General features: G+C 45.0%; 1 protein-coding gene across 1 annotated transcript in view; it reads right to left on the bottom strand.

Annotated features, from left to right (window-relative positions):
* Positions 1-14863, bottom strand: part of LOC129851351 (phosphatase and actin regulator 3-like) — a 116626-nt gene that overhangs the window by 24557 nt on the left and 77206 nt on the right. The window contains exon 9 of the mRNA XM_055917827.1: positions 494-549. Within this exon, the coding sequence (XP_055773802.1) occupies positions 494-549 (56 nt within the window). The remainder of the gene's footprint in view (positions 1-493; positions 550-14863) is intronic.

The following is a 14863-nucleotide window of genomic DNA, read 5'->3' as shown; positions in this document are numbered from 1 at the left end:
GTCAGAGGGGCCAAATTGTACTGTTAGAGGGGCCAGTTGTACTGTTAGAGGGGCCAGTTGTACTGTTAGAGGGGCCAGTTACATTAGACGTTATTGTTGTCATATTGTTTTCTCCAATGCATTAGCAAGCTAAAGACCATGTTCATAATCATCATCGTTGCCACTGTCCAATAACGGATGTAAAAAAAAGAACCATAGCAAAAATGTGTTATGTAAAAATGATTTCATACTCCACATTTAGGGAGGCCACAAGGGGGTCCAAAATTGTTGTCACAGGGGCACTGCCCCCCCCCAGAACCGCTAGTGCACTGAAGTAATTTAGACATTTAATCATGTTGAAGCCCACCCGGCTCATCTGGAGAATCGATACAGACAGTGGGACAGTTTCACTTATTAAAACGGATATAAACTATGATCCGTTATAAAGGATCATATTTGTTATATCCTCTTGTTTTAATCTATTATAAACGATGTATCATGATCCAATACTCACGTTTGAGGATGTTCCGACTCTCCAGCTCCTCTACCGCGGGTCTCTGGCTCAGCCGCCTGCGGAAAAACACTAGAATCACGTTCTGTACCGTGATGTTGTCGTCCCCCCCCCCCCCCGGTCCTCTAGTCAGGTCACAGTCTCTGACAGACAGACTGACAGTCTCTACTAGCAGCAGCAGAGGTCAAGATGTCGGCGTGTAGAACCGCTCCATGATCTTCCTAGTTACCATCTGGCGCCTAGAAACCCTCTTCTGTGACTGACCCGAGAGCGCCTCCACAGCGGGGTAGAAGGCAAGCCGCGTTTTATCATGTTACAAACACAAAGTCACGATTGCAGAATATTTGTCCAGTTTTAGAGCGTTCTTTTCCCTTCAATAGATATTTCCCAAGTGGAAGATAAAACAGTGAAGGATAGTTTCAGCGCGACTGGAAAGTAAAATGATAAATCTGTATGATGCTGTACAGGTAGATGAAGGACTGAGCTCAGTTAGTGTCTGTAGCAGAATGCGGAGTGTTCTGCTCTCTCCTCTCAACTATTCTGTCTGGCTACTGACGCTGTGCTGTCCGATGCTGTGGACTAAAGTACTATTTAAAACTTCTTCTGGCTGCAGGGGCAGTATTGAGTAGCTCTGATAAAAGGTGCCCATTTCAAACGGCCTCGTACTCAATTCTTGCTCGTACAATATGCATATTATTATTACTATTGGATAGAACACACTCTCTAGTTTCTAAAACCGTTTGAATTATATCTGTGAGTAAAACAGAACTCATTTGGCACAAACTTCCTGACCAGGAAGTGGAAAGTCTGAAAACTATGCTCTGTTCTAGGTCCTGCCTATAAATGGGCATGATACGTATTAGTATACATGCACGTCATACACCTTCCCCTAGATGTCAAGAGGCAGTGAGAGAAGAAATGGAGTGTTTATCTTGGTCTGAGGTGGAATAAATCCTCATGGAATGACGTGTCACCCATTTCCTGTTTTCTGGAAAGCGCGAGGATGGATCTGGAATTGCCTTCTGAAAAGCTGTCGTTATAGGCGACTACTATCTCCGGCTTTGATTTTATTTGATACATGTGACAATATCATCGTAAAGTATGTTTTTTCAATATAGTGTTATTAGATTATTGACATTTATTCGGGACGTTAGGCGTGTTGTGTTGTGTGCCTTTGTTCAGGAAGGAGAGCTTCGCGCCACTTGGCTAGTGCGCTTGCTAATTCAAGAGGGAAAAAGAACGTTCTACATCCAAACAACGATTGTTCTTGACAAAGGACCTCTTGTACAACATTCTGATGGAAGCTCATCAAAAGTAGGACCCATGTTATGATGCTATTTCATATATCTGTCGAACTGTGTACTATTAGTTTTGCGCCCAGGTTTTGGGCACTCGCTCGCCATAACGTAAGCCTTATGTCATAATGAAGTTATTTTTAGAATTCTAACACTGCGATTGCATTAAGAACTAGTGTATCTATCATTTCCTATACAACATGTATTTTTTAGTAATGTTTATGAATAGTTATTTGGTCAGAGTATGTGAGAGTCAGAAAAATATCTGGACGTTCTGGGAAAAAGATGCTACCTTAGCACAATGTGTAACCACTGATTTCAGCTCTAAATATGCACATTTTCGAACAAAACATAGATTTATTGTATAACATGTTATAAGACTGTCATCTGATGAAGTTGTTTCTTGGTTAGTTTGGTTGGTTCTTGGTTAGTTAGGTTGGCTTTGTGCATGCTACCTGTGCTGTGAAAAATGTCTGTCCTTTTTTGTATTTGGTGGTGAGCTAACATAAATATACGTGCTGTTTTCGCTGTAAAACATTTAAAAAATTGGACATGTTGGCAGGATTCACAAGATGTTTATCTTTCAAATGCTGTATTGGACTTGTTAATGTGTGAAAGTTAAATATTTAAAAAATATATATTTTGAATTTCGCGCCCTGCACTTGAAGTGGCTGTTGTCATATTGTGGCCGGCCTCGGGCTTGCAGCCGGAAGAAGTTTTTTAAGTAGTTTTTTTTTTGTATCTGTACTTTACTATTTATATATTTTTGACAACTTTTACGTTACATATCTAAAGAAAATAATGTACGTTTAACTCCATACAGTTTTCCTGAAACCCAAAAGTACTCATCACATTCTGAATGCTTAGCAGGACAGAAAAATGGTCCAATTCAAGCATTTATCAAGTGAACATTCCTGGTCATCCCTACTACCTGATCTGGCGGATTCATTAAACACAAATTCTTCATTTGTAAATTATGTCTAAGTGTTGGAGTGTTCCCCTGGCTATCTGTAATAATGTCTGAGTGTTGGAGTGTTCCCCTGGCTATCTGTAAATGATGTCTGAGTGTTGGAGTGTTCCCCTGGCTATCTGTAATGATGTCTGAGTGTTGGAGTGTGTCCCTGGCTATCTGTAGTGATGTCTGAGTGTTGGAGTGTTCCCCTGGCTATCTGTAAATGATGTCTGAGTGTTGGAGTGTTCCCCTGGCTATCTGTAATGATGTCTGAGTGTTGGAGTGTTCCCCTGGCTATCTGTAAATGATGTCTGAGTGTTGGAGTGTTCCCCTGGCTATCTGTAATGATGTCTGAGTGTTGGAGTGTTCCCCTGGCTATCTGTAATGATGTCTGAGTGTTGGAGTGTTCCCCTGGCTATCTGTAAGGATGTCTGAGTGTTGGAGTGTTCCCCTGGCTATCTGTAAATTATGTCTGAGTGTTGGAGTGTTCCACTGGCTATCTGTAATAATGTCTGAGTGTTGGAGTGTGTCCCTGACTATCTGTAATGATGTCTGAGTGTTGGAGTGTTCCCCTGGCTATCTGTAAATGATGTCTGAGTGTTGGAGTGTGCCCCTGGCTATCTGTAATGATGTCTGAGTGTTGGAGTGTGGCCCCATGCTATCTGTAATGATGTCTGAGTGTTGGAGTGTTCCCCTGGCTATCTGTAAATGATGTCTGAGTGTTGGAGTGTTCCCCTGGCTATCTGTAATGATGTCTGAGTGTTGGAGTGTTCCCCTGGCTATCTGTAAATGATGTCTGAGTGTTGGAGGGTTCCCCTGGCTATCTGTAATGATGTTTGAGTGTTGGAGTGTTCCCCTGGCTATCTGTAATGATGTTTGAGTGTTGGAGGGTTCCCCTGGCTATCTGTAAATGATGTCTGAGTGTTGGAGTGTTCCCCTGGCTATCTGTAATGATGTCTGAGTGTTGGAGTGTTCCCCTGGCTATCTGTAATGATGTCTGAGTGTTGGAGTGTTCCCCTGGCTATCTGTAATGATGTCGGAGTGTTGGAGTGTTCCCCTGGCTATCTGTAAATGATGTCTGAGTGTTGGAGTGTTCCCCTGGCTATCTGTAATGATGTTTGAGTGTTAGAGTGTGCCCCTGGCTATCTGTAATGATGTTTGAGTGTTGGAGTGTTCCCCTGGCTATCTGTAATGATGTCTGAGTGTTGGAGTGTTCCCCTGGCTATCTGTAAATGATGTTTGAGTGTTAGAGTGTTCCCCTGGCTATCTGTAGTAATGTCTGAGTGTTGGAGTGTTCCCCTGGCTATCTGTAAATGATGTCTGAGTGTTGGAGTGTTCCCCTGGCTATCTGTAATGATGTCTGAGTGTTGGAGTGTTCCCCTGGCTATCTGTAATGATGTTTGAGTGTTGGAGTGTTCCCCTGGCTATCTGTAATGATGTTTGAGTGTTGGAGGGTTCCCCTGGCTATCTGTAATGATGTCTGAGTGTTGGAGTGTTCCCCTGGCTATCTGTAATGATGTTTGAGTGTTGGAGTGTTCCCCTGGCTATCTGTAAATGATGTCTGAGTGTTGGAGTGTTCCCCTGGCTATCTGTAAATGATGTCTGAGTGTTGGAGTGTTCCACTGGCTATCTGTAATAATGTCTGAGTGTTGGAGTGTGTCCCTGACTATCTGTAATGATGTCTGAGTGTTGGAGTGTTCCCCTGGCTATCTGTAATGATGTCTGAGTGTTGGAGTGTTCCCCTGGCTATCTGTAATGATGTTTGAGTGTTGGAGTGTTCCCCTGGCTATCTGTAAATGATGTCTGAGTGTTGGAGTGTTCCCCTGGCTATCTGTAAATGATGTCTGAGTGTTGGAGTGTTCCACTGGCTATCTGTAATAATGTCTGAGTGTTGGAGTGTGTCCCTGACTATCTGTAATGATGTCTGAGTGTTGGAGTGTTCCCCTGGCTATCTGTAAATGATGTCTGAGTGTTGGAGTGTGCCCCTGGCTATCTGTAATGATGTCTGAGTGTTGCAGTGTGGCCCCTGGCTATCTGTAATGATGTCTGAGTGTTGGAGTGTTCCCCTGGCTATCTGTAAATGATGTCTGAGTGTTGGAGTGTTCCCCTGGCTATCTGTAATGATGTCTGAGTGTTGGAGTGTTCCCCTGGCTATCTGTAAATGATGTCTGAGTGTTGGAGGGTTCCCCTGGCTATCTGTAATGATGTTTGAGTGTTGGAGTGTTCCCCTGGCTATCTGTAATGATGTTTGAGTGTTGGATGGTTCCCCTGGCTATCTGTAAATGATGTCTGAGTGTTGGAGTGTTCCCCTGGCTATCTGTAATGATGTCTGAGTGTTGGAGTGTTCCCCTGGCTATCTGTAATGATGTCTGAGTGTTGGAGTGTTCCCCTGGCTATCTGTAATGATGTCTGAGTGTTGGAGTGTTCCCCTGGCTATCTGTAAATGATGTCTGAGTGTTGGAGTGTTCCCCTGGCTATCTGTAATGATGTTTGAGTGTTAGAGTGTGCCCCTGGCTATCTGTAATGATGTTTGAGTGTTGGAGTGTTCCCCTGGCTATCTGTAATGATGTCTGAGTGTTGGAGTGTTCCCCTGGCTATCTGTAAATGATGTTTGAGTGTTAGAGTGTTCCCCTGGCTATCTGTAGTAATGTCTGAGTGTTGGAGTGTTCCCCTGGCTATCTGTAATGATGTTTGAGTGTTAGAGTGTTCCCCTGGCTATCTGTAAATGATGTCTGAGTGTTGGAGTGTTCCCCTGGCTATCTGTAATGATGTCTGAGTGTTGGAGTGTTCCCCTGGCTATCTGTAATGATGTTTGAGTGTTGGAGTGTTCCCCTGGCTATCTGTAATGATGTTTGAGTGTTGGAGGGTTCCCCTGGCTATCTGTAATGATGTCTGAGTGTTAGAGTGTTCCCCTGGCTATCTGTAATGATGTTTGAGTGTTGGAGTGTTCCCCTGGCTATCTGTAAATGATGTCTGAGTGTTGGAGTGTTCCCCTGGCTATCTGTAATGATGTCTGAGTGTTGGAGTGTTCCCCTGGCTATCTATAATGATGTCTGAGTGTTGTAGTGTTCCCCTGGCTATCTGTAATGATGTCTGAGTGTCGGAGTGTTCCCCTGGCTATCTGTAATGATGTCTGAATGTGTTGGAGTGTTCCCCTGGCTATCTGTAATGATGTCTGAGTGTTGGAGTGTTCCCCTGGCTATCTGTAATAATGTCTGAGTGTTGTAGTGTTCCCCTGGCTATCTGTAATGATGTCTGAGTGTTGGAGTGTTCCCCTGTCTATCTGTAATGATGCCTGAGTGTTGGAGTGTGCCCCTGGCTATCTGTAATGATGTCTGAGTGTTGGAGTGTGCCCCTGGCTATCTGTAATGATGTCTGAGTGTTGGAGTGTGCCCCTCGCTATCTGTAATGATGTCTGAGTGTTGGAGTGTTCCCCTGGCTATCTGTAATGATGTCTGAGTGTTGGAGTGTTCCCCTGGCTATCTGTAAATGATGTCTGAGTGTTGGAGTGTTCCCCTGGCTATCTGTAATGATGTCTGAGTGTTGGAGTGTTCCCCTGGCTATCTGTAAATAATGTCTGAGTGTTGGAGTGTTCCCCTGGCTATCTGTAATGATGTCTGAGTGATGGAGTGTGCCCCTGGCTATCTGTAATGATGTCTGAGTGTTGGAGTGTTCCCCTGGCTATCTGTAATGATGTCTGAGTGTTGGAGTGTGCCCCTGGCTATCTGTAATGATGTCTAAGTGTTGGAGTGTTCCCCTGGCTATCTGTAATGATGTCTGAGTGTTGGAGTGTGCCCCTGGCTATCTGTAATGATGTCTGAGTGTTGGAGTGTTCCCCTGGCTATCTGTAATGATGTCTGAGTGTTGGAGTGTGCCCCTGGCTATCTGTAATGATGTCTAAGTGTTGGAGTGTTCCCCTGGCTATCTGTAATGATGTCTGAGTGATGGAGTGTGCCCCTGGCTATCCGTAAATTTAAAAACAAGAAAATCATACCTTCTGATTAATACAAGAAATGAAATTATTTATACATTTGATACTTAACTACATTTTAGCAATTAAATTGAATGTTGATACTTAAGGATATTCAAAACCAAATAATTTTTGACTTTTACTCAAGTAGTATTTTACTGGGTGACTAACTTTTACTTGAGTCATTTTCTATTAAAGTATCTTTACTTTTACTCAAGTATGACAATTGGGTACTTTTTCGATCACTGGTCGTCATTGTAAATAAGAATTCGTTCTTAACTGGCTTGCCTAGTTAAATAAAGGTTAAATAAATGTACCTTGGTGCTGGAGAGCTCTTGCTTTTGCTACAGTCCCAAGGATCCTGTATAGCAAGAACCTTTTTACTACAGCACAGCAGCATCACAGCAAGGAGGAGATGGGCTTCTACGTGGTGGAAATTCCCACCTACGACTCAAAAGGTTCTTAAAATGCTGCAGCCAGAGATTCAGCAGGCAGGAAGTAGTGATGGGAAGTGTGTCTCTTTTTACTTACTCGGATCTTTTCGAATCGTTCAGACAGAATAACAAATATTTCAACAAATTTCGTTGATCTGAGTCATTTAAGCCCTGGACACGCAGGACCCCCACTAAAAACTGGTAACATAATTCTACAAGCCTCTCCTTCACATTACGTTCACCTTAGGGGGGTTATTGGAGCTGGCATTTGTTATTGAGACTTGTAAACGCGTGCTTTAAAACTTGTTTGGGATAGGGGGCAGCATTTTCACTTTTGGATGAATAGCGTGCCCAGAGTGAACTGCCTCCTACTCATTCCCAGATGCTAATATATGCATATTATTATTATTATTGGATAGAAAACACTCTGAAGTTTCTAAAACTGTTTGAATGATGTCTGTGAGTATAACAGAACTCATATGGCAGGCAAAAACCTGAGAAAAAATCCAAACAGGAAGTGGGAAATCTGAGGTTTGTAGTTTTTGAACTCACCCCTATTGAATACACAGTGGGATATGGGTTATTTTTCACTTCTTACGGCTTCCACTAGATGTCAACCGTCTTTAGAACATTGTTTCAGGCTGCTCATGTGAAGGGGGGCCGGATGGGAGATGTTTTACTAAGGGGTCTGTCTACAGCCTCGTTCTCAGTCACGCGCTTTCAGGTTGCTCTCGTTCCAGGGCAATTCTACAGACAATGGAATTCTCCGGTTGGAACAGTATTAAACTTGTGATAAAAACATCCTAAAGATTGATTCTATACTTAGTTTGACAAGTTTCTTCGACCTGTAATATAACTTTTTGAACGTTTCGTCCGAATCGACCAGATTGCGCTTTTGGATTGTTTACCAAACTCCCTAACAAAATAAGCTATTGGACATAAATGGACATAAATGATGGACATTATCGAACAAAACAAGCATTTATTGTGGAACTGCGATTCCTGGGAGTGCATTCTGATGAAGATCATCAAAGGTAAGTGAATATTTATATATGAATAATATGAATAATGTTGACTACCCAACATGGCGGATATTTCTCTGGCTGGTTTGAGCTCTGAGCGCCGTTCTCAGATTATGCTTTTTACGTAAAGTTTTTTTGGAATCTGACACAGCGGTTGCATTAAGGAGAAGTGTATCTAAAGTTTCATGTATAATAGCTGTATTTTCATCAACATTTATTATGAGTATTTCTGTGAATTCATGTGGCTCTCTGCAATATCACTGCATGTTTTGGAACTACTGAATCTAACACGCCAATGTAAAATGAGATTTTTGGATATAAATATGAACTTTACCGAACAAAACATACATGTATTGTGTAACATGAAGTCCTATGACTGTCATCTGATGAAGATCATCAAAGGTTAGTGATTAATTTTATCTCTATTTGTGCTTTTTGTGACTCCTCTCTTTGGCTGAAAAAAATGGCTGGGTTTATCTGTGACTTGGTGGTGACCTAACATAATCATTTGTGGAGCTTTTCGCCGTAAAGCATTTTTGATATCAGACACTGTGGCTGGATTAACGAGAATTTTATCTTTAAAATGGTGCCTAATACTTGTATTGTTGTATTGTTTTGTTTTCGGCGGCCTGCAATTTGATTGGCTGTTGGCGAGGGGTTCCGCTAGCGGAACGAGGTTATTTACAGATTAGATATTTAGATACATTTGAAACGACATCTTGACGGAATGCGGCGAGGGTGATACGCACGTCGTTCGCGAACGCAGCCCACCAAACGATTCGTTCTCGAGTTCGAGTTTGTGGAGAAAAGGCTGTGTGTAGCCTATGTTTTGGTTCTACAAAGAAGTGTCCATCAAACCATTCAATAATCAATTAATTGCATCCATTCTCGCACCATGCGATCAATGATTAGCTCTAAACTTGTCTTTTTTCCCTACACTCATGATCTATTTTCCTACGCTCATGATCTATTTTCCTAGGCGCGTGACCGGTAGAGACCAGTAGTCATGATCTATTTTCCTAGGCGTGTATGACAGAAAGGCAGAGTAAGTCTCTGGAGCCGCTGAACCGTCTATTTATCTTGCTGTAGGACTCATTGTGGCCACTCCACACAGCACTAGCAGGTCAAACGAAGGACTACAATGAACGAGTCACTCTGATAAATGTCTCATGAATATTGAGTCAATAAAAAGAGTTTATAAAATAACGAATCGTTCCTGAACTGCACATCACTAGCAGGCAGCCTCTCCTGAACCAAGACAAAACCAAGCTACTCTAACTGACGGTTGATTTCCCTTCTACTATCATCAAATCGGACTTCCTAAATGTAGTTTATAAAGCCGATAGGTTCATATTTTATATCATTCTATTGCTACACAAAGCTGTAGATGCAATTCCTAAATAATGCACACCCCTTGAATAAAAATACTAAGTACAACAGGCAGACGGATCATTTATTTGCTATCTGTGGGTTGTTTTGCACATAATTGAGGCAACAGCTACAGTAGATGATGATGCTGTGTTCATCACCAAGTGGGAAGGTGGTATTTAGCTGGAAACTATGATTTTACTCCTAAACTTCAACATCTCCCACACGCTGACCACTAATGTCGTGTACTTAGGTCCCTAAGATGTGTGTTTGTGTGTGTGGGGGTGTGGACAGTAGGGACCACTGAGAGGTGTGTTTGTGTGTGTGGGGGTGTGGACAGTAGGGACCACTGAGATGTGTGTTTGTGTGTGTGGGGGTGTGGACAGTAGGGACCACTGAGAGGTGTGTTTGTGTGTGTGGGGGTGTGGACAGTAGGGACCACTGAGATGTGTGTTTGTGTGTGTGGGGGTGTGGACAGTAGGGACCACTGAGATGTGTGTTTGTGGGGGTGGGGGTGTGGACAGTAGGGACCACTGAGATGTGTGTTTGTGTGTGTGGGGGTGTGGACAGTAGGGACCACTGAGAGGTGTGTTTGTGTGTGTGGGGGTGTGGACAGTAGGGACCACTGAGAGGTGTGTTTGTGTGTGTGTGGGGGTGTGGACAGTAGGGACCACTGAGATGTGTGTTTGTGTGTGTGGGGGTGTGGACAGTAGGGACCACTGAGAGGTGTGTTTGTGTGTGTGGGGGTGTGGACAGTAGGGACCACTGAGATGTGTGTTTGTGTGTGTGGGGGTGTGGACAGTAGGGACCACTGAGATGTGTGTTTGTGTGTGTGGGGGTGTGGACAGTAGGGACCACTGAGAGGTGTGTTTGTGTGTGTGGGGGTGTGGACAGTAGGGACCACTGAGATGTGTGTTTGTGTGTGTGGGGGTGTGGACAGTAGGGACCACTGAGATGTGTGTTTGTGTGTGTGGGGGTGTGGACAGTAGGGACCACTGAGAGGTGTGTTTGTGTGTGTGGGGGTGTGGACAGTAGGGACCATTGAGATGTGTGTTTGTGTGTGTGGGGGTGTGGACAGTAGGGACCACTGAGAGGTGTGTTTGTGTGTGTGGGGGTGTGGACAGTAGGGACCACTGAGAGGTGTGTTTGTGTGTGTGGGGGTGTGGACAGTAGGGACCACTGAGAGGTGTGTTTGTGTGTGTGGGGGTGTGGACAGTAGGGACCACTGAGAGGTGTGTTTGTGTGTGTGGGGGTGTGGACAGTAGGGACCATTGAGATGTGTGTTTGTGTGTGTGGGGGTGTGGACAGTAGGGACCACTGAGATGTGTGTTTGTGTGTGTGGGGGTGTGGACAGTAGGGACCACTGAGAGGTGTGTTTGTGTGTGTGGGGGTGTGGACAGTAGGGACCACTGAGATGTGTGTTTGTGTGTGTGGGGGTGTGGACAGTAGGGACCACTGAGATGTGTGTTTGTGTGTGTGGGGGTGTGGACAGTAGGGACCACTGAGATGTGTGTTTGTGGGGGTGGGGGTGTGGACAGTAGGGACCACTGAGAGGTGTGTTTGTGTGTGTGGGGGTGTGGACAGTAGGGACCACTGAGAGGTGTGTTTGTGTGTGTGGGGGTGTGGACAGTAGGGACCACTGAGATGTGTGTTTGTGTGTGTGGGGGTGTGGACAGTAGGGACCACTGAGATGTGTGTTTGTGTGTGTGGGGGTGTGGACAGTAGGGACCACTGAGAGGTGTGTTTGTGTGTGTGGGGGTGTGGACAGTAGGGACCACTGAGATGTGTGTTTGTGTGTGTGGGGGTGTGGACAGTAGGGACCACTGAGAGGTGTGTTTGTGGGGGTGGGGGTGTGGACAGTAGGGACCACTGAGAGGTGTGTTTGTGTGTGTGGGGGTGTAGGGACCACTGAGAGGTGTGTTTGTGTGTGTGGGGGTGTAGGGACCACTGAGAGGTGTGTTTGTGTGTGTGGGGGTGTAGGGACCACTGAGAGGTGTGTTTGTGTGTGTGGGGGTGTAGGGACCACTGACCACAAGGCAATTCCATTGTGCGCTACTCGGGAGCCATGACCAATATGACCCATATACATTGTCCTGCTAATAACAGGGTTGATGATATATCTGTGAGAATATCCAACTGGCTTTTGTATCATTCTAAATAAATAATAACAATAATCGCTTTGTTTAAAAAATAACAATATTTTGGAAATTATTTCGTTTTCAAATAACGAAAAATGATCCAAAAAAAGGCCATACTTGAACATGGGGTGAGACATTGTTACTAATATTTATATTTAGTTTTATGTCGTCCATTCATTGTCAGTTAGAGACACATTAGGACCCAAAAGCATAATCAGTGCTCTAACTCCCCCTTGTGGTGTTCTGGAGCAATGAAGTGGTGATGCAGGGTATCGTACTAAACCACAAATTACCTCTAAATCCTGCAGCATAATCGCAAAACTTTCAGTGGAGCAACCACTGTACAGCCGGCAAGAACTATTGGATATCAGAGAGACGTCAACTTACCAGCACTACGACCAGCACAACCAGCACTACGACCAGCACTACAACCAGCACTACGACCAGCACAACCAGCACTACGACCAGCACTACAACCAGCACTACGACCAGCACAACCAGCACTACAACCAGCACTACAACCAGCACTACAACCAGCACTACAACCAACACTACAACCAGCACTACAACCAACACTACAACCAACACTACAACCAACACTACAACCAGCACTACAACCAACACTACAACCAACACTACAACCAACACTACAACCAGCACTACGACCAGCACTACAACCAACACTACAACCAGCACTACGACCAGCACTACAACCAGCACTACAACCAGCACTACAACCAGCACTACAACCAGCACTACAACCAACACTACAACCAACACTACAACCAACACTACAACCAGCACTACAACCAACACTACAACCAACACTACAACCAACACTACAACCAGCACTACAACCAGCACTACAACCAGCACTACAACCAGCACTACGACCAGCACTACGACCAGCACTACAACCAGCACTACAACCAACACTACAACCAGCACTACAACCAGCACTACAACCAGCACTACAACCAGCACTACAACCAGCACTACAACCAGCACTACAACCAGCACTACGACCAGCACTACAACCAGCACTACAACCAGCACTACAACCAGCACTACAACCAGCACTACAACCAGCACTACAACCAGCACTACAACCAACACTACAACCAACACTACAACCAGCACTACAACCAGCACTACAACCAGCACTACAACCAGCACTACAACCAGCACTACAACCAGCACTACAACCAGCACTACAACCAGCACTACAACCAGCATAACCAGCACTACAACCAGCACTACGACCAACACTACAACCAGCACTACAACCAGCACTACGACCAGCACTACAACCAGCACTACAACCAGCACTACAACCAGCACTACAACCAGCACTACAACCAGCACTACAACCAACACTACAACCAGCACTACAACCAGCACTACAACCAACACTACAACCAGCACTACGACCAGCACTACAACCAACACTACAACCAACACTACAACCAACACTACAACCAGCACTACAACCAGCACTACAACCAGCACTACAACCAGCACTACAACCAACACTACAACCAGCACTACAACCAGCACTACAACCAGCACTACAACCAGCACTACAACCAACACTACAACCAGCACTACAACCAACACTACAACCAGCACTACAACCAGCACTACAACCAACACTACAACCAGCACTACAACCAGCACTACAACCAACACTACAACCAACACTACAACCAACACTACAACCAACACTACAACCAACACTACAACCAGCACTACAACCAGCACTACAACCAACACTACAACCAGCACTACAACCAGCACTACAACCAGCACTACAACCAGCACTACAACCAACACTACAACCAGCACTACAACCAGCACTACAACCAGCACTACAACCAGCACTACAACCAGCACTACAACCAACACTACAACCAGCACTACAACCAGCACTACAACCAACACTACAACCAGCACTACAACCAGCACTACAACCAACACTACAACCAACACTACAACCAACACTACAACCAACACTACAACCAGCACTACAACCAGCACTACAACCAGCACTACAACCAACACTACAACCAACACTACAACCAGCACTACAACCAGCACTACAACCAGCACTACAACCAACACTACAACCAGCACTACAACCAACACTACAACCAACACTACAACCAACACTACAACCAGCACTACAACCAGCACTACGACCAACACTACAACCAGCACTACAACCAACACTACAACCAACACTACAACCAGCACTACAACCAGCACTACAACCAGCACTACAACCAGCACTACAACCAACACTACAACCAGCACTACAACCAGCACTACAACCAACACTACAACCAGCACTACAACCAGCACTACAACCAGCACTACAACCAACACTACAACCAGCACTACAACCAGCACAACAACCAGCACTACAACCAGCACTACGACCAGCACTACAACCAGCACTACAACCAGCACTACAACCAGCACTACAACCAGCACTACGACCAGCATAACCAGCACTACAACCAGCACTACGACCAACACTACAACCAGCACTACAACCAGCACTACAACCAGCACTACAACCAGCACTACAGCCAGCACTACGACCAGCACTACAACCAGCACTACAACCAGCACTACAACCAGCACTACAACCAGCACTACGACCAGCATAACCAGCACTACAACCAGCACTACGACCAACACTACAACCAGCACTACAACCAGCACTACAACCAGCACTACGACCAACACTACAACCAGCACTACAACCAGCACTACAACCAGCACTACAACCAGCACTACAACCAGCACTACAACCAGCACTACAACCAGCACTACAACCAGCATAACCAGCACTACAACCAACACTACAACCAACACTACGACCAGCACTACAACCAGCACTACAACCAGCACTACAACCAGCACTACAACCAGCACTACAACCAGCACTACAACCAGCACAACCAGCACTACGACTACAACCAGCACTACAACCAGCACTACAACCAACACTACAACCAGCACTACAACCAGCACAACCAGCACTACGACTACAACCAGCACTACAACCAGCACTACAACCAACACTACAACCAGCACTACAACCAACACTACAACCAGCACTACAACCAGCACTACAACCAGCACTACAACCAGCACTACAACCAGCACTACGACCAGCACTACAACCA

The sequence above is a fragment of the Salvelinus fontinalis genome, chromosome 3 (genome assembly GCF_029448725.1).
Source record: "Salvelinus fontinalis isolate EN_2023a chromosome 3, ASM2944872v1, whole genome shotgun sequence".
In the NCBI taxonomy this organism is placed as follows: Eukaryota; Metazoa; Chordata; class Actinopteri; order Salmoniformes; family Salmonidae; genus Salvelinus; species Salvelinus fontinalis.
This window is presented reverse-complemented; position numbering and strand designations above follow the sequence as displayed.